The 19,433-nt window shown below is 58.2% G+C and overlaps 1 protein-coding gene across 7 annotated transcripts in view; it reads right to left on the bottom strand.

Annotated features, from left to right (window-relative positions):
- The window catches only part of CARMIL1 (capping protein regulator and myosin 1 linker 1), a 79,430-nt gene extending 61,421 nt beyond the window's left edge, over positions 1-18,009 (bottom strand). For 5 of the 7 annotated variants that reach the window (XM_036342865.1, XM_036342867.1, XM_036342869.1 and 2 more), the window contains exons 1-2: positions 17,608-17,647; positions 14,145-14,242 (exon numbers count right to left, since the gene is read on the bottom strand). In XM_036342865.1, the coding sequence (XP_036198758.1) occupies positions 14,145-14,242; positions 17,608-17,647 (138 nt within the window). Of the gene's footprint in view, positions 1-14,144; positions 14,243-15,154; positions 15,252-17,607 lie in introns of all 7 variants that reach the window. The other 2 variants (XM_036342866.1, XM_036342864.1) reach the window with 2 other exon arrangements.
- Between the last annotated feature and the right edge of the window lie 1,424 nt (positions 18,010-19,433).

The following is a 19,433-nucleotide window of genomic DNA, read 5'->3' as shown; positions in this document are numbered from 1 at the left end:
AGCAAACGCTGGAAGCGGAGCCGCCGCCGCCTGAGTCTGAGCAGCCGCCCGGTGCCCGGTCACCCGTTAACTCAGGAGGGGAGCGGGCCGTGAGGAAGGGAGGAACGCGGGCGGGCGGCTCCCCGTGTCCCTAAAGCACAGATAGCGATCCGCGCCGGCTTCCTCCCACCCTGTGAGTCACAGCCGACTCTGACCGCCCCGCGGGGAGGCCCCTCGCTGCTGGGCAGGCGCGGGCTCAGCCACACAGGTGTTTCCATGGTCCATCTCGACAGGGTCCCTAACGGGCAGCGCAGCCGAGACGGCGGATCTGCCCGCGAAGGAACAGAGCGAAACGCCAACGGCTCCTGAGAGTGAGGGGGCACAGACAGCACGGCTTTTTGGGGGGTTGTTTTTCATTTTGTTTGTTTTTTGTTGTTTTTTTAATATATTTTTATTGATTTCAGAGAGGAAGGGGGAGAGAGAGAAACATTCATGATGAGAATCATGTATCAGCTGCCTCCTGCACGCCCCCTACTGGGGACTGAGCCCGCAACCCAGCATGTGCCCTTCACTGGAATCGAACCCGGACCCTTCAGGCCTCAGGCCGACGCTCTATCCACTGAGCCACACCGGCCAGGGCGACATCAAGGCTGATGCAGACACATCGTTTGAAAGGCCACACCTGAAACAGTGGCTGAAACCGATTCCTTTCTGGAATAACACAGGGCACAACTGGCCGGACACTCACACCAGCGCTCTGTTCGTGGATTGTGTACGGACTCCGTCCCTCACACAGGGAGCTACACCGACTGAGAGCCACAACCTGGCCTCACAGAGGGGCCTGAGGGCAGAACAACAAGCAAGGACAGTCCTCCGCCCTTAGTGACGGTTAATCACGATAACACAGTGATGCCCGGCCCATGTGGCTCCGATGGTTGGGTGCCATCCCGTGCACCGAAAGGCTGCGGTTCAATTCCCGGACTTGATCCCTGGTGGGGGGCGTGCAGGAGGCAGCCAATCGATGTTTCCCTCACATCAATGATTCTCTCTCTCTCCCCCTCTCTCTCCCTCTTTCAAAAATCAATAAAAAATTGAAAAAAATCTTAAAATTTAAGAAGCTAATAATAATAGATTAAAACAATAGTCTATAAAGGCCTAAGCAACAGAACGACCGGTTGACCTGTCGCTATGACGCGCACTGATCAGCAGGGGGCAGATGCTCAATGCAGGAGCTGCCCCCTGGCGGTCAGTGCGCTCCCACAGCCAACCTCTGGTGGCAGCAGGCCAACTTCTTGAGGTCCCTCCCTCCACTGGCCAACCTCCCGCAGTCCCAATGGGCCCTGATCGCCAGCCAGGCCAAGACACCCCACCCGTGCACGAATTCGTGCACCGGGCCTCTAGTAATTAATAACACTTAAGTGGTGCTTTCATGAGTGGCTTACAGGCACTAACTCTTTTTATCCTAACAATAACCCCAGGAGATTAACAATATAATTAATCCCACTTTACAGAAGAGAGCTGAAGCACAGAGAGACTAAGTCACTTCACTTGTCCACCATCACGCAGCATGGAGCTGAGAGAGCACGGCTTGAAGCCACGCAGCCTGGGACCACAGCCCACACTCCTTACCACCAAGTCACACTGAGTTGGCCCGGCTGCGGTGGCTCAGTGGTTGAGCGCTGACCTATGAACCAGGAGGTCAGGGATCAATTCCCGGTCAGGGCACAGGCTTGATCCCCCTGGGGGGGCGTGCAGGAGGCAGCCGGTCCATGATTCTCTCTCATCATTGATGTGTGTCTCTCTCTCCCTCTCCCTTCCTCTAGGAAATCAGTAACAATATATATATATTTTTTAAAGTTACACTGAGCTGCTCACAGGCCGATGGGAGACACTGCCGTGAGAAGGGTTCCTACAGAAACACGAGGCCCTGAGTCCTGCGGGACCAACTGGAGGGAGGGAGGGATTCCCTGCACTTAGGGGCGCTGCACAGGCTGCCGGCCTCCAGCCGGGACATCTGCCTGGGGTCTAAGCAACCCATTGTCGTTTAAGTGGCCCACTGGTTCTCCTGGACTCGTCTCCGTGACTAAAGGACCTTTTGTGGCTGGTAACACACTTGACCTTCCTGAGCCTGGCACCGACTGTGGGGCCACGACGCGCCGCCCCGCAGTCAAGAACAGCTGGACTGACATGTCCCCGCTGACCGACCGAGGTTGGTCCTTAGCTCAACATCCCAGAAAGTGTTCTCGCCCTTTTCAGCTTAATTAACTCAACCACCATTTCCCCGAGGACCAGGGGGCAGAGGGAGGCAAGCGGAGGCTCCGAGAAAGGGCCCAAAGCGCACGGGACCCGAGACAACTCTGGGAGAGAAAGCGATAACGATGCCGGGTTCCTAGTGGACCTGAGAGGGGAGGAGCCAGGAGGGTGTAACATCTGCACTCGGGGACACACAACTTCGACAGAACAGAAACAAGGCCTCATCGCTTTCGAGAAGAGAAAAGGTAAATAAATTAAACATGCACACTTGCCCGGCGGTGGGCGTGGCTCCATGGTTGAGCACTGACCTATGAACCAGGAGGTCAGGGTTTGATTCCAGGTCAGGGCACAGGCCCGGGTTGCAGGCTCCATCCCCAGTGTGGGGCCTGCAGGAGGCAGCCGATCCATGGTTCTCTCTCATCATTGATGTTTCTCCTCTCCCTCTCCCTTCCTCTCTAAAATCAATATATATGTGTGTGTGTGTATATATATATATATATATATATTTTTTTTTTTTTTTTTTTAAAGACGGTAGATTTCTGTCGTATACGTGGAGCGACAAACGAATAAGTAAGTAGGGAATCCTGCAACAGGAGAAGGAGATGCCTCCACATCGCTAGCGACTATAATCCATCCAACCACCCAGATGGTGAAATCAGTCTCTTTTAAGAAGTAAATTATCTTCCAAACAAGTCACAACAACGCCATCTGAAAGCTGCGATAGAGAGGGAAAAAAATGCAGCTGAGCACAACTCATTTCCACACAAACAGGACCCTGAAGCCTGGGGCCAGCTGTCTTTTCCAGTCTCTTTTTTAAGATCATTAACTAGCAGCCTGCAGGCCAGCCGACAGTTTCACAGATGCCTCCAGACTCAACAGCTCCTGTCTCTGACAGCCCGTCAGCTCTTTCACAGAACAGACACGCTAGCCTCACGCGTGACAAACAGTCACGTTCCCAGTCATTCTCCCGCACACGATGGTGGGGACCCCTCTCACAGCGCGGCCCCGGGAACTGGGCCCCAGCGACACACGGCAACAATTCGGACAAGTGAGCACCAAGCTCATGAAACCTGCACCCCAGCTCCCGAAAGGGTGTCTGACTGATCCCTGAGAAAGGGCTGCTCCTGCTCATTCCACAAATATTTTTTAAATGTATTTGTACTGATCTCAGAGAAGAAGGAAGAGGGAGAGAGAGAAACATCAATGATGAGGGAGAATCATAGGCCGGCTCCCTCCTGCACACCCCCCACTGGGGATCGAGCCTGCAACCCAGGCCTGTGCCCTGACTGGGAATCGGTCCCTGACATCCTGGTTCCTAGGCTGATGCTCCACCACTGAGCCACGCTGGCCGGGCGCCAGGGAGGGGAAGCAAACCTAGTTGACTATAATTGTGTGTGTGCCCATTAGAAAAAAAAAGCTGACCCAGCGGTGTGGCTCAGTGGCCGAGCATCAACCGGGGATATGGGCTGGCTCCCCAGCAGGGGGCGGGCAGGAGGCAGCTGATTGATGATGTTCTTTCTCATCGATGTTTCTATCTCCTATCACTCTCCCTTCCCCTCTCTCTAAAAAAAATCAATAAAAACATATTTAAAAAGAAAAAAGTAAGCTGGCTTTCAAACTCAGGCAGAAAAAGGCCCAACACTGGAGGTTCCTCCGGGAGTCTCATGCCCTTTGACCCAGTGTAGTTTTCCCGCATTCGAATGTCTGACTCACTGGAACCAGAAAAAGAACGGACCCGTGACTTCCACATCTCACTGGCCGGTCTCCCTGCCGTGTTTCACATCCTTTGCTTTCTCCTGTAGCCCGGCCCGCGAAGTGAAAGGCCCGCGAAGTGAAAGGCGTCGTTGACGGCGAGGCCTGGCCGGCCTCCAGGAAACTGAGCCCTGGACACGCAGCTATTTTTTCTTAAATGTCCCACTTCTGGTTTCTACAGAGTCACCTTTTAAAGAAACAACTGTTCTTCCAGGCAAAGCTCTAACCACCTTAGAAATGCAGCCCTGTGAACACGCGAACTGACTGCTAACCGGGGAGCTGGGGCCCTCGCGCCAGTGGCTCAGCATCGACCCAGGAACCATCCCGGGCCAGGGCACAGGCCGGGGTTGCCGGCTCCATCCCCATGTGGGGCGTGCAGGAGGCAGTGGATCGATGATTCCCTCTCATCACTGATGTTTCTGTCTCTCTCTTCTTCTTCCTTCCTCTCTCCGAAATCAATTTAACGAAAAAACATATTTAAAATAAATAATAAACAAAGCGATGAGGGAAGCAACTTGACCAGGGAAACCAGCCACTCCCCGCGCCCGGGGACCAGGCCAGTGGGCGATCCTGTGCCCAGGCCAGGCTGCGGGCAGGAAGGGTGGGGAGGAAAGGGCCCCGCCCTCTCGGCGCACAAACACTCAGGTCGCCCATTTGGCAAAGCTAAGGACAGCATCGTCCCCACCCTCGGGAGACCCCTGTGTTCACCAAGCCAAGCAGGCAAATGATCTGCAGACTGAAACGTGGGCGGCAGGCCCGGCCCGCGGGCGTCTGCGGAGTCCACGCGGGCGGGGCGGGGCCGGAGCGCGGGGGGCGGGGCCAGGGCGCGGGGGGCGGGGCCGGGACGTTGGGGGCGGGGCCGGGGCGCTGGGGGCTGGGCGGGGCTGGGCGGGGCTGGGCGGGGAGGCCGCTGCTCCCAGCCGATCACAAGGGCCATCGCCATGGGAAACCAGTCGAATCCAAGGAGAACTTTCCAAAGAGCCCTTCGCAGCTCAGAAAGGGCCACAAAGGTCTCTCCTTCCCCCGCCCACTCACCCTCCCGGGGCCTTGGAGCGCGGCCCCAGGAGGAAGTTCCGGGCCCTGGCACGGGGAGGTGGGCAGGGCTGGGCTGCCAGCTGCTTCCTGAAAAAACGCAAACCTCAGGCAGCCTGGCAGGGGTTCAAACACCGGCTTCAGTCAGTGCTGGGGGTGTAGGGGGTGACCACGTGGTCTGGGGGGATGGGAATTCCCAAAACCGTCCCCATCGGAAGGCTGCGTGACCCCCGCCCCGAGAAAAGATATAAACTCCAAGAAGCGTTTCCGCATCCGAAGAGTCACCTCCCAAGCAAGCCCGTCTCCGCAGTGAGGCTTCTCACACATTCCAGAAAAGAATGTGTTGGGAATTAAAGTCCATTCATTCTGGGTGCGGCTCCGTTTACATTCCTGCATTCACGAAGTTTCCTTTTTTTTTTTTTTTTTTTTAAGCTTATGTGTTGCAATCCTCCTGGCTACGTTCCCAGGAGAAAAAGAAAAATTCCGGTGGAATAAGAGAAAGGACGCCTGCAGCGTAGAAGTCAGCTCCCTGGCCTGGGGGGTGGGGTACAGACGCCGAGACAAGCGGTCTGACCCGCGAGGAGCCGAGGCCAGGCCGCTACACTCCCCACCTGGGCGGTGCAGGTGCGCCGGCCACGCCCCAAAGGAGGCGGGAGGAGTGGACGCAGGCCTGAGGGAAGGGTCCTCACCCTTCACCTGGACAAATGCCTCCTCCAGTTAAAGTGCACGACTTAGTCTGGACGGGGACAATGTTAGCTGCGTGTGTCCCCAAGAGAGACACGGCCCTGGCCCACACACCACGGACGTCTGAGCGACACCATGGGCCGCGAGGAAACAGGCCGGGTGGGTGGTTCCACAGGTGGCTCAGGGGCTGCAATAAACTCAGGGGCTGGTGCAGGAGGCAGCGATCCGTGATCCTCTCTGGCCATTGATGCTTCTCTCTCCCTCTCCCCTCCTCTCTGAAGTCAAGAATGAAAAATATTTTCAAAAAATCAAAATAAAACCAGAGGCTAGAAAGCCGAGTGGGCGGGGAGGAGAGTGTCCCCCAAATCGCCGAGGTTTTTCAAACTGGAAACCCTCAGGGTCTCTCCGCCTCCCCTCCCCCCCCAGGCATTCAGGTGCAGCCACTGTTTCCTGCGGGTGTGTCTCCCCTCCCAGGTGTGTGTGGGGGGGGAGGGGCTGGTGATTGACAGGTCAGTGCCCTGATCTGATAACCTCTCTGGTCCTCCCGTCTGTGGGGCCTGCGTGTGTTCACTCCTCCGCTTCCTGTGAGAGGAGTTTGGGAAGGACCCGGACCGTCAAGTGCTCGTCTGCGTGCTTCCCCCGAGTCCCCGCCGTCCTTCTCTACTATTCAGCCTCCCCGCCGGACACCAGAGCCCCAGGGCGCAGGCACCACCCAGCTGTGACGTAGGATTTGCTCCCAGAACCTAACACAGCCCCAGAGGAGCCGCCCCTGCCGGCCAGGAGCCCAGGAGCCGGGGGCACTGGCCTGGACCAGGGGCTCTGGGAGCACAGCCCCAGCCCTGCACCTGGACACGCCCCGGGGGAAGGCTGAGGAGGCGGGATGGGGAGCAGGAACAGAAGGAAGGTCCTGGACTAAGAGAGTTCTGGCAGCTGCACAGGTGAGCTGCCTGGGACGCAGCCCCTCTCTTTCCTGCGGACACTCAGCTCTCTCCTAAGACAGGACTCGCTGCTCCTGCTGACTCCCGAGGGGTCCTCTTCGCTACCCGGTGTCCAAGGAGAGCACCGCAGCCTGACCGTTTGCAAACCTGCTCCCCGCGGGTCCCGGCTTAGAAAGTGCCACCAGGACAAAGACCAGGATGGCCTCACACAGCCTCACGCCTGCCAGGGCCCCGGAACCGCTGAGTCAGGCTGAGTCAGCCGAGGCCTGGTGACAGGCAGGAGCTGTGACAGGACCCCGGGGGGCACCTGGGCCGCAGGGGGGCGCCATCCCTGCCTTCTCCTAACCTGCAAGACCAAAGCGTGCCTGGGAGCCGGGTGCCAGGAGCCTGGCTTACAACAGCGGGAACAAGCCGTTCTGCTAAGGAGGTTGTTGAACGGATAGTGAAGGTGATGAGGTGGGGCCATTCTCCACGCGGACTCCCCGCATACCAGCCAGGTGGAGAATGCATCCCCTAACGCGAGCCTGTGTGTTTTTCTCTAGGTTTTAAATTTTCTTTTTTCTTCTTCTTTTTTATTGAATGTACTGGGTGACACTGGATAATAAAATTATGAAAGTGAACAGTTTCATTCACACACTCACTCCCCCCCCCCCCAAGTATCACTCATTCCCCTCCTTTTCAAAAAGAGTTGGGGAAAGTGAACCAAGATTTAGACAATAGGCCCCCTTTTCAATCGACTTTCACAATAACTATTAACAGTGTTTCCAATGAAGGGGAGCATAAAGGCACTACAGTAACCTTAATGCGGCCTTTGTGTTGTTCTCTGCGTAACTGTTTAACTGCTTTGTAACTTCAAAAACAAAGTTCCTCCCTGTTTGTTCCATGTTCTGATTAGATCTCGGGGCTCCTCAAGGCCCTCAACCCCCCACCCCCACCCACGTCCCAGGAGGACTAAATCCCAGAGGCTGGGGACAGTATCTTTTCAAGAACAAGGAAAAGCTACACCAGGGCTGGTACAGGTTCAACAAGGTCATCCGACCCGCCCATCCTGACGCAGAAACTAGGGCAGTTGGAGAAGAGAGAGGAGGGCGTCCTGAGCTCGGGTGACAGGTTCACGGGGGCCTGGCCGGTGGCCGGAGGCCGAGCTGCAGCCCAGGCCGCCTCGCCGCCACCAGCACCCGTGGGAGCAGACCCGGGTCCTGAGGGGGTACATTCTGAGGCACTGGATGGACGGGTTTTGAACTTCCCAGGACGTTCGCCAGGACCCCCGGCAGCAAGGGGCGCTCCTGAAGATCGGTTCGGCTTGTCCTGCTTCCTGAGCTCGGTTTTCTCAGCCTGTAACCTCACCCGGGCTCTGAAAGTTACCTCCGCGCCGGGTCGTAAGCGATCCCGAAAAGCCGAGGCTCCTGTGGTACCACAGAGCGCCCCGTTCAAGTTACCCCCCGCCGGGGCCGGGGCGCCGCAGGGGGCAGGGGGAGGCGCGACCACGGCTCCCCAGCAGCCTCCTCGGGGGCCACGCAACCCGCAGGTGCCGGCGTGAAGGTCACCCGCTCCAGCAGCGCCCCTCACTGCCGGGGTCCAACGCACGCCCGAGGGTGACCCGCTGGGGGGCGCCGGGGGCGCACGGGAGTCAGCAGGGAGCGAGCCCACGTCGGTGGGACGAAAACGGCGGCCGCTGCGGAGGGCGCCCTGCGGTGGCGGAGGAGCGGCCTCTCACACGCCCGCCCGCCGGGACCGAGCGCCTCCATCCCGCGCAGCCCCGACCAGGTCCAGGGCCTCACGCCGCTCATCCAGTGGCCCCGGGAATCGCCGACGGGGTTCGTGCCACTTTGACTTCAACAATAAACTTGCGAAACACACGTAGACTCTGAGACTGTCACTGCTTCATGAGCTCCGTGGAGAGTTATGTATTTATTTGATTTTTTAAAAATATTGATTTCAGAGAGGAAGGGAGGGAGAAAGAGAGATAGAAACATCAAGGATGAGCCGGGCGGCGTGGCTCAGTGGGTGGGCGTCGACCTATGAACCAGGAGGTCACGGTTTCGATTCCCGGTCAGGACACAGGCACAGGTTTCAGGCTTGATCCCCAGTGTGGGATGTGCAGGGGGCAGCCGGTCATGATTCTCTCTCATCATTGATGATCTCTCTCTCTCCCTCTCCCTTCCTCCCTTGAAATCAATAGAAATACATATTTTTTAATAATTATAGAAATGGAGAACAGATGAGTGGCGATGGGGCTGAGGAGTGATGGGTGTGTGCGTGGGGCTGTGAAAGGCACCGGGGCGCATGGTGAGGGGCACATGGACAGGGGCGCATGGTGAGGGGCGCGTAGACAGGGGCGGGTGGACAGGGGCGCGTGGTGGTGAGGGGTGCATGGTGAGGGGCGCATAGACAGGGGCGGGTGGACAGGGGCGCGTGGTGGTGAGGGGTGCATGGTGAGGGGCGCGTAGACAGGGGCGGGTGGACAGGGGCGCGTGGTGGTGAGGGGTGCATGGTGAGGGGCGCGTAGACAGGGGCACGTGGACAGGGGCGCGTGGTGAGGGGCGCATGGTGAGGGGCGCGTGGACAGGGGCACGTGGTGAGGGGAGCGTGGACAGGGGCACGTGGGGAGGGGCGCGTGGACAGGGACGGCGCTGCCCATGGGGACAGCGTCAGCACCCGGGTTGTGACATTCTGTTACAGCTGCCCAAGGTAGCGGATATGGGACAAGGGTGCAAAGGCTCCCTCTGGTTCGTTCTTACAGCCGCATGTAACCTACAACTACAGAAAACTAGAAAGTTCCATCGTAAAAGAATGCATCCATTAAAAGGCGCATTTAAAAGTCCGGGTCCTGCCAAAGTGGGTGAAGGTCCAAGTAGCTGACGGCAGAAGGGAATACGCGTCTCAGAAACACGGGCCAGGGCCGAGGGCCGCTCCGGACCGACGGCATCCTCAGGGGGGAGCCACGCCAGCGGGCAGGGCCGCCCCACCCACCGCCACGGGCTCTGGACAAATCAGCACCGTCTGGGGAAGACAGCATCCTCTCCCTCATCCCTGGAAACCTACAAGGCACATGGCGTGTTCACGGCCGGGAGCACCACGCAGCAGCCACCGGTTTATCCTGAACACCCAGATGGACAAGCGCAGTTGATCCCGGGGCCCTGGGCACCTGGTTTCTTTGCCCAAAGCTCAGCGCGGGGATTCTGGGTCTGTTCGGGGCGTCCAGGCTGCTACGAGGCCTTCCTGGCCTCGGGGAGAATGGGCGCCCCCCCTCCGTGGAGGCGAGAAAACGGAACCGAGGCAGAGACCCCGGTTCTCTGGGCTTTCTCTGCCCGGAGTTTATCCTGCGCTCAGCACTGCACTCAGCAGAATTAACTGTGTCCCAGTTAATCTCCAAATCCAGGGCTTACGAATGGATACAGACACAAGGCTGTTTCTAGAGAGAGCGGGACTGAGGGTCAACATCGTTGCAAACTGAGGGTCAACATTGTTGCAAGCGGCTGGGCTCAGGGAGAGCAGGTCTGGCTCCAAGTCCTTTACCACTGGGCCCACTTCCTCCCCGGAGAAGGGAGGGTGACGTGCACGTGGATGTCATTAGACACAGGTGTGGAGAAGAGACCTGTCTAACCTGTCCCAACTTTCACCTGCGTTTCAGCCGCCAGGAGAAGCGGGAGCCCTCCACCCAGGTCCCTAATGCTGGGAGCTTCCCCAGCCTCCAGGCCCGTGCGTTCCCTTTGTCCTGGACATGTGTCTACCCTTGGCCGGCTGACCCATCCATCAGTGTGGCCTTCCATCCCCTTTTCTGGGAGTCGCCCCCGAACCTCCGGCTTGAGTTAGGGCCCCTCCGATGTGCAGCGGTCCCCGAGTTCGGAGCACTTGTCCCAGTGCTGCCTGTTGGCGTGTGTGCCGTCCACTAGAGCAGTGGTTCTCAACCTTCTGGCCCTTTAAATACAGTGCCTCATGTTGTGGTGACCCCCAACCATAACATTATTTTCGTTGCTACTTCATAACTGTCATGTTGCTACTGTTATGAATCGTCATGTAAATATCTGATATGCAGGATGGTCTTAGGCGACCCCTGTGAAAGGGTCGTTCCACCGCCAGAGGGGTCGGGACCCACAGGTTGAGAACCGCTGCACTAGAGTCTAGTGACTAGCCAGCCAGCCGTGGGCAAACTACGGATCCGGCCCGTTTGAAATGAATAAAACTAAAAAAAAAAAAAGACCGTACCCTTTTATGTAATGATGTTTACTTTGAATTTATATTAGTTCACACAAACACTCCATCCATGCCCTCCAGTCCAGTTTAAGAACCCATTGTGGCCCTCGAGTCAAAAAGTTTGCCCACCCCTGGACTAGACTGAGCTCTGAGTCCCATGAAGGCAGAATCTACGTGCACTTTGCACACACGAGGTGTCCGCCACACAGTAGGTGCTCAGAGTCCGGAACAAGTTAATACCTGAATCAAGGAAATCAAATCAAATAAACAGGAGCGCCGATCCGTCTAAGAGCCAAGTCCCCCTGATCATGGGCTGAAAATCTGCCGCCGCGGAAGGACCGGCCACATTCTTTCTACTCTGAGCACATGGCTGGCGAAGCAGGCAGGCTCTGCGTGAGGCACAGCTGATTCTGTTATTAACTAGTCCTTAACTAGTTAACTAGCTGGGTGACCAGAAGCAAGGTCCCTCGGCTCTCCGGTCGTTCCAGTGGAGAAGTACGCAGTGCGGGGGCCCCAGAGGGCTGCTGGGATGGAACAAGGAAATGCATAATTAAGGGATCCGCCCACAGCCTCACCATCGGTCAATGTTCAATACATATTAGCTTCGATGGCCGATGGCCCTGAGGAGAAGGAAGGAGAAGATAAACCCTGAACAAAAGATAAGCTGGAAAAGGTATAAAATCTCCCAGTGGGAGAACAGGAAGCAAGTAACAATGTCACACCCTCCTGGCTGTGCGAGGACCACCCTGCGGGAGGGAGGGGGCGGGGAGAGGGACAGACACAGGCTCGGGAAAGATACCTGGAAAGTACCAGGCCAACTCATTCGTGACCGAAGGGCCAACAGAAAGTCAGAAATGCCCATTTTAGGCGGTCCCCAATGTCTTCATTTAAGCAACTGAGTAACTGGCTTTCTCAAAATTCAGAGACTCCAAAACCCACAACTTAAAGGCAGCTAATTCGTAGACCGTCGTGCTCAGACTTGAAGCTGTGGGACCTGGGCTATTTCTATATCGCTTCCTGCCCGTGCAAGGGCAGCGCGGCCGGGACACGCTGGGCGGGGACTCTGGGAGCCCAACCCTCACATCCCAGCGCTGGGTGCAGTTTCCTTACAGCTTCACCGGAGCCAGCCAAGGTCAAGAGGGGCCCCATTCCCTCCCCCGCCCCCCGCAAAAGCTTGACATGGAGAACTAATCATAACTATTTTAAATGGTGCTAACTTCACTACAGTGACCATTTAAATTTTTTTCTTTTAAAAAAATATATTTTTATTGATTTCAGAGAGGAAAGGAGAGGGAGAAAGAGATGGAAAAATCAATGATGAAAGAGAATCATTGATCGGCTGCCTCCTGCACACCCTACACTGGGGATCGAGCCCACAACCCGGGCCTGTGCCCTTGACCAGAATCAAACCCGGGTCCCTTCAGTCCACAGGCCGACACTCTACCCACTGAGCCACGCCGGCTAGAGCAGTGACCGTGTACATTTGTCTTTGAAAGTTTCACTTTGTGAGTTGCACTCGGGACTTAGGTTTATTCTTCGGGCCGTGAGCAGCGTCCACTCAGAGTAGCAGCACCTACCCCGTCAGACAGTCGTGAGAAACGCTGACCGGGAAGTTTGTATGAGGATTGACCTCAAACATGTCAAACCAAAAACGGGGGCAACACAATCTCCTCTTTCTGCACAGCCCTCCCGAAGGCCTGCAGCCCTGAGGTTGGACAGCATAAAGTAAAACACATGCCCAGGAGGCCCTGGCCGAGCTCAGCGGCTGGAGCGTCGGCCGAGACCCCGAGGTGGTGGGTTTGATCCCCGGTCAGGGCACATCCAAGAAGCGACCAATGAGAGCATCAATAAATGGAACCACAAATCGAGGTTTCTCTCTTTCCCTGCCTCTCTCTCTCAAAATCAAGACAGAAATAATAAACACGCTTTAAGGAAACTTTAACTTTTTATTAAAGTCGAATGGAACAGAAAAACGGCTCATTTCTGCTGGGGTGGCCCTAGCCATGTGGTCCACGCGAACCCACTGTGTTCCAACAGTCACTCAGGTTTTCCCACCTCAGTTCCTCTGGCTGGAGCCCGGAGCCCGGAGCCCGGAGCCCCGAGGGAGCTCATCCATCGCAGAGAAGCCCCTGCGTCCACAGGGAGGCAGAGGGTCCTTTAAAGACTCTCGGGACCGATGCTACCAGCCCGGCCGGTGGCTCGGTGGTTGAGCGCCCACCTATGAACCAGGAGGTCACGGTTCGATTCCCAGTCAGGGCACATGCCCGGGGATGTCTCTCTCTCTCTCTCCCCCTCTCCCTTCTTCCCTAAAATCAATAAACATATACTTTAAATATACGTATCCTTTTTCAATGACATACACTTGGAATTCGTTTTAAAATCCTCCAGAAGATAAACACCAACCCCCCGTGGAGAAGCAGACACAACAGTGTTGGCGAAAACCGGCAAACCGGCTGGAAAGGCGGAGGCTGAAGAGAGCTCACGGGGCTCAGCCGCGCTGCTCCCCCAGGTGTGAGTGGGAATTCCCGACAAGATACACAGAACATTCTCCCACCAACAACACACACAGGGCGTTCGCGGCAGCTGCGATCTGGGTTCACCCCCATCTCAGCCACTGAGGTCCCACCGAACGCTCCTCCCCGCTCCGAGGGGCCACTGCGCCTCGGACAGCTGCCCGACCAGCTGTGCCCAGCGAGTCCCACCCCTCAGCCCCCAGCAATGTGCACAGAACCCCAAGGTCCATCTCAGCCCCCAGACACCGCCTCCAGCAGGCCCCTCCCGCCAAGACACCAGAAAACAACGGCAAAGGACCAACTTCTTCTCCACGTTCTCACTCCTCACCCATGAGACGGATGCGGGCACAGCCTCTGAGAAAAGTTCATTCAATCACGAAGCCGACCCAAGGCCATTTTTTGTTGAAACATCTCCCTACATCCTCACCAATCAGATCACACATCAGCCACCACAGCGATGATCCGTGAGGCCCACCGAACATCAAACACCGACGAACAGGAGAGCAGGCTCAGGGGCCTAAACATGGCGACGCCCACAACCCCACCGGAGAAGCACGCTGTGAGAACTCCACCGTCTGGAATCCTTCCACTTGAACTTTCCGCGCACAAACACTCCAGGGAATCTAGGCCAGCACAGTCCTGGGAACTTGTGAGCCAAACATGAAACAGGACCAGGGCTGCATGGCAACGAGGCGGTCGGGAGGGGGCAACGAGGCGGTCAGACGGGAGCAGGGGGAGGAGGGGGGGTACTCGCTTCCGCTGCTAAAGGCTTTCCCGAAGGACAGCCAGCACTTACCAGCACCTTGTTTTCAAGCTTGTCCCCTTTCCCTTCCAACTTGACCTTCTTCTTGAGGCCGATCCTGACCTTCCTGCCAAGGACGTCCTTGATGCTCTCTGCGAGAAGGGACAGATTCGTCACCACCTTTTAGCAACAAGAACAGAGCTGGGGGCGGGGGAGCATTTGGAGGAGGATTTTGGGGTGTTTTGTTGTTGTTTGCCTTTTGTAAGGTATTTGCTTGTTGTTTTTTTTATATATTTTTATTGATTTCATGCCCTGGCTGGTGTGGCTCAGTGGACAGAGCGTCGGCCTGCGGGCTGAAGGGTCCCGGGATCAATTCTGGGGTCCTGGGGTCAAGGGCACGTGCCTTGGTTGCAAGCAGTGGTTCTTGATTTCTGGGCCTCAGAAATCAGGATTTTAAAAAGGTTCCCAGGTGATTCTAACGTGCCGCCAAGGGTGAGAACCACTGGTTGCAAGTATCCCCGGACTCTGGTCAGGACTCATGCAGGAGGCAACCAATGGACGTGTCTCTCTCACGTCAACGTTTCTCTCTGTCTCTCCCTCTCCCTCCCACTCTCTCTAAAAATCAATGGAAATATATACTCGAGTGAGGACTTAAAAAAAAAAAAAAAAGGCAACAGACCTGGAGGCTTGAGAGAGAAAGGGAGGCCTGACCATGTGGACGGGGGCAGGAAGGTCTCCCTGGGACCCCCATGAGCACCCGCTCTGGACAGGGCCACGCGAGACAGCGTCTTCCTCCTCCTCCTCTGGACCCGGTCTCCAAGTCTCTCTCAGACAGGCAGCCAGTCACCCTCTCCCCAAACTCTCCCCTCAACACCTCCTGACCCCTGGCCTTGATCCTCGTCCAGGCCTCAGAACCTCTCATCAAGACCAAGTCCCTGACCTCCGACCTCTCAGGCCCGCCCCTCCCTGAGCAGAGTGGCCCTTCCTTAGGCCCTTCACCCTGGTCTGGGCGTGGCACTCCTTTGGGGATGAGCCCAAACCTTGCAGCTGCCACTCAATGTCACCTGCTCTCAGCCTCCGGTCTGCACACCTGGCGATGCCGCCACCGCCATCCCGGCACCCGGCACTGTTAGGTAATTCTCTCCCTGCGCTCCTCCGCTCCTGCCGAAACAGACTTGGGACTATAAGCACAGGGAGAGAGACAGCTATCTACCAGAAGTGTTAGCTTTCTGAGTGGCAATGGGTATGACATGTTCTTCTCATTCTTTTTTTTTAATGTATTTTTATTGATTTCAGAGAGTAAGGGAGATAGAAACATCAGTAATGAGAGAGAATCATGGCTCGATCGGCTGCCTCCTGCACACCCCCCACTGGGGATGGAGCCCGCAACCAGGGCTGTGCCCTGACCAGGAATCGAACGGTTCATAGGTCGACGCTCAACCACTGAGCCACACCGGCCGGGCCTTCTCATTCTTTTCTGCACTTAATTTAAAAATCAATACCCTGTATTACTTTCATAATCAGAAAGGTTCACAGCATATTTTAAAATCCCTTATACTGAGGTTTTCACGAGTTTGCTTTCTTTCTCTTTTCTTTTCCTTTTTTAAATGTATTGATTGCTTTTGTAGAGAGAGAAACTGATTTGTTGTTACTCTTATACATTCATTGGTTGTTTCATGTATGTGCCTGACCGGATATCAGACTTGCACCCTTGGCACAGCAGGCCGATGCTCTCACCCACTGAGCACCTGGCCAGGGCTGCCTGCTGCCATCCTGAATGATCACAGAGGGACTCTGTGAGCACCTGGAGTTAGGGAAACCCTAGCGCAGGTGTTGCCCTCCCCCAGCCTAATGGCCACTTCATGGCCCAGAGACCACGGTGGGCACGGCCCCAAAGCATGTGTCCTGGTGCCAAGGATGTGAGACAAGCAACTGGATACACACAAAACCCCACGTCCGTCCAGATGAGGCTGAACGCAGCGGGTGACACAACCAGGGTTTATCCTGGATTCATCCGATCCCCCCAGGTCCTCATCGCCTCCTCTCTGGGGTCCGAGTGACACACTCACTGCAGGCTCCGCAGCTGATTGAGAAGTCGCCCCCCCTTAGCGGCCCTGGTCCCCTCTTCCCGGGACCGGGACCTCCACCTACAGCTGGGGGCCCGCGCTTCCTCTTGGGGGCGGGGTGTGGGGAAGGTGCCGGCTCCAGGGCCTCCAGAACCGGACAGACCGCTCGCTCCACGGAGCCCGGGGAGCTGATGCCTATCAGCGGAGCTGACGCCGCAGCCGGACAGAAGGAGGAGGCGGGAGCGAGGCGGAGCGAGCAACTCCAGACCCGAAATCCGCGCACAAGCAGAGCCCACACCCACCTGGCGACAGCCCTTCCGGCCAGGCTCACCTGCCAGCGCCAACTCCCCCAAGTGCTGGGCTAAGGGGGGTGGGGAGGAGGGGGGCGAATCCCTCCTCCGCAGGGAGCCGGAAGGACACCGCTGCGGGCTGCGTGGCTCCACACCCCGCTGCAGGCCTGGGGCGCCAAGGATGGGACCCCAAGAGGTTCAGGTCCCTGGGGCTCAGAGCGCGCGCATGCACACGCGCACACACACACACACACTGGATACAACATCACACATGCACCCACAATGTAACATCACACAGGCGCGTACACGCACCACACACACTCAGTACATCACACACACATGCACACACACTACAACATCACACGCACATCACACACTCGATGCATCACACACACACACACACACACACACACACACACACACACACACACGGAACCCCTGGTTTTCAGAGCCGTCCCCACCGCATTCTAGCGCTCCCGTCTCCAGCCCCCACAAAACTTGTTGACCCCAAGGCATAACATGGAGCCCCCACCGCTCCCCAAACGTAACCCCGGGCGCTCCGACGCGGGGTCGCTGGCACCAGGTGCCGCAGGCTCCGGAGCCGGGGCGGGAGCCCAGGTGGGTTAATTATTGTCAGAACCGGGCTGTGCCCTCAGCCCTGCTTTCCGGCCGCGGCCGCGTCAGCTGGTGACCCCTTCGCTCCCGGCGCCGCGCCGAGGCCACGCCTTCCCGGCGGAGTCCCGACCCCAGCCCGGCGCCCCTTCCCCGGATCCGCAGGTTGGCGGGCACCTCCCGGCTGGGACTTTGAGGGGCGGTGGGGGGGACCCTGCCGGCGACCCCTCCAGCGCGCTCGCCCGCCCGCGCCCCCCGCTGGGCTGCCCCGCACATCCCGAGTGGGGCCGCGGGCGGGCGCTGTGAGGGGTCCCGTCGCCGCCGCAACTCCCGAGACCCGGGCGGCCCCCGCCCTCCGCCGGCCTGCACCCCCTAGCGGTGGCCGGAGGCGGTGCCGGGCGCCCGATCGCCCCCCGCCGGCCTCTCTGGACTCGGTTCTTGGGCGGCCCGACGCGAGCGAACTTCTCGGGGATCCCCGGCCCCGGGCGCCGCACTCGGCCGCAGTGCGCAGCGCGCGGCGGCGAGGATCGGAGGCGGGGGGCCCCTTACCTGTCAGCTCGCGGGGTACCTCGGCGCCCTCCTCGGCCATGGCTCCTGCGCGGGGATCCGCCGCCGCCCTCGCCCGACCCCTCGGCTTGGAGAGGCGGGTGCGGCGCGCAGACGGGAGGCGGGCCGGGGAGACGGTGTGGCCGCGCCCCCGACACCCCCCAAAAAAATAAATATAAATAAATAGTTGCCGATCCGCGGGGGGCTCGCGGCTGCGGCTACATGACGCCTCCTAGCAGCTCCCGCGGCGACGGAGGGACTGATGGACGCGGAGCCCGCGGCGCCCGCTGTGGCCAGGCGGCTGCGGCCGATCGCGCACCTACGGCCCAAGGTGCGGGCGGAAGGCGTGGGAGGGCGGGGAGAGCGGCGGGGCTGGGGCTCCCGGCGCTCCCGCGGCTCCGCTGGGCGGGGGCAGCGCGGCCCGCCTTCCCTCCTCCTCCTGCGTCTCCTCCTCCTTCTCCTTCTCTCCTCCTTTTCTCCTCCTCCCCTCTCCTCCCCTCTTCTCTCCTCTCGGGTCTCCTCCCACTTCGCCAGAGCGGCCCTGCGCCGTCCCGGGGGCCGGGGCGCCCCGGCGCCGGTTCCCCGTGGGGGGCGCGCCCGGGCGGACCCAGCCGGAACCTCGGAGGTGGCGTCTCGGCCCCGGGTCCCAGCCTCGCTCCCCAACCCCGAAGCCTGGCGTCTGGCGAGGGCGCGCGCGGGCCCGGGAGCCCTCTGCTGGCTGCGGGCGGGACGGCCGAGCTCCAGGCGCTGGAGACCGCGGGTCCGGCAGACGCGCCCGCACGAAACCCGGCCTGTCCGGGGCTCCGCGCCCTCCCGGTTCAGCCTCCCTGCGCCCTGGGTCGTGCCATCCCACCCGCCTGGTTAATTTCCTGTCTGGCGAGCAGGAGCGAGACACCAACCACATGGCGACGGCTGCCACGCGCGATCGCAGGCGCAGGAGACAGGGCCCGTCCCTCGGGGGACCTCCGTCACCCCAGACCATGTAGGCAGCGAGCGACACTCACAGAGGCCGGAATCACCCCGCGGGTGGGGGCCCATCCTCCCTCCGAGGTTCCTGGTTCCACCAGCAGTTGGGCCGCTCACAACTGGGGGCGCCTTCCCGGCTGCCTTATCTCCTGGCGGCTTGCGGTTTTTGTGTTTGTTTTTAAAACAGTTTTAATGATTTCAGAGAGGATAAGATCAATGAGAGAACTGTCCATCGGCCGCCCCCTGCACGCCCCCTACTGGGGATGGAGCCCGCAACCCGGGCCTGTGCCCTGACGGGGAATCGAACCCCAGACCCTTCAGTCTGCAGGCCGCACTCTATCCGCTGAGCCAAACCAGCTAGGGCCGCACCTGAACTTCTAAAATGGTAAACACATTCGCAACAAATGTAACATAGACGGAGAAAGTGATTTTGGAAAATGAGCCAGGGGCTCTCCGTTCTGGTTCCTGGGCACACGTTCATATCTATATGCAGCCATAACAGCCTTTGGGTCAATGGCAGACCACACACACGACTGTGGTCCCTAAGATTACAATTGTGGACGGAAGGGGCCACATGCCGACCTGACCAGCTCAGGGGAGGCCTGCATGGCCGTCTTGCAAACTCAGAGACCTAAAGTCGCCACAAAGGATGGTCTGAAATTAAACTTTAAAAGCAGTGATGGTGGGCAGTTACATCCTAGGCTGGTATCTTCACTGACAAGATCAACCTTTACCTTAACTGAGCCTGTCTTTTTGCATCTATGATAACATACCCTTGAAATGTCTGGGTAACTTGTAACTTCCCTTTTTTTCTGGAGCCCCTGGGGCATAGCCAAATGTGCTGGGCACCAGGACAGATGCCA

This window comes from Myotis myotis, unplaced genomic scaffold, assembly GCF_014108235.1.
Source record: "Myotis myotis isolate mMyoMyo1 unplaced genomic scaffold, mMyoMyo1.p scaffold_m19_p_18, whole genome shotgun sequence".
Taxonomy (NCBI): Eukaryota; Metazoa; Chordata; class Mammalia; order Chiroptera; family Vespertilionidae; genus Myotis; species Myotis myotis.
This window is presented reverse-complemented; position numbering and strand designations above follow the sequence as displayed.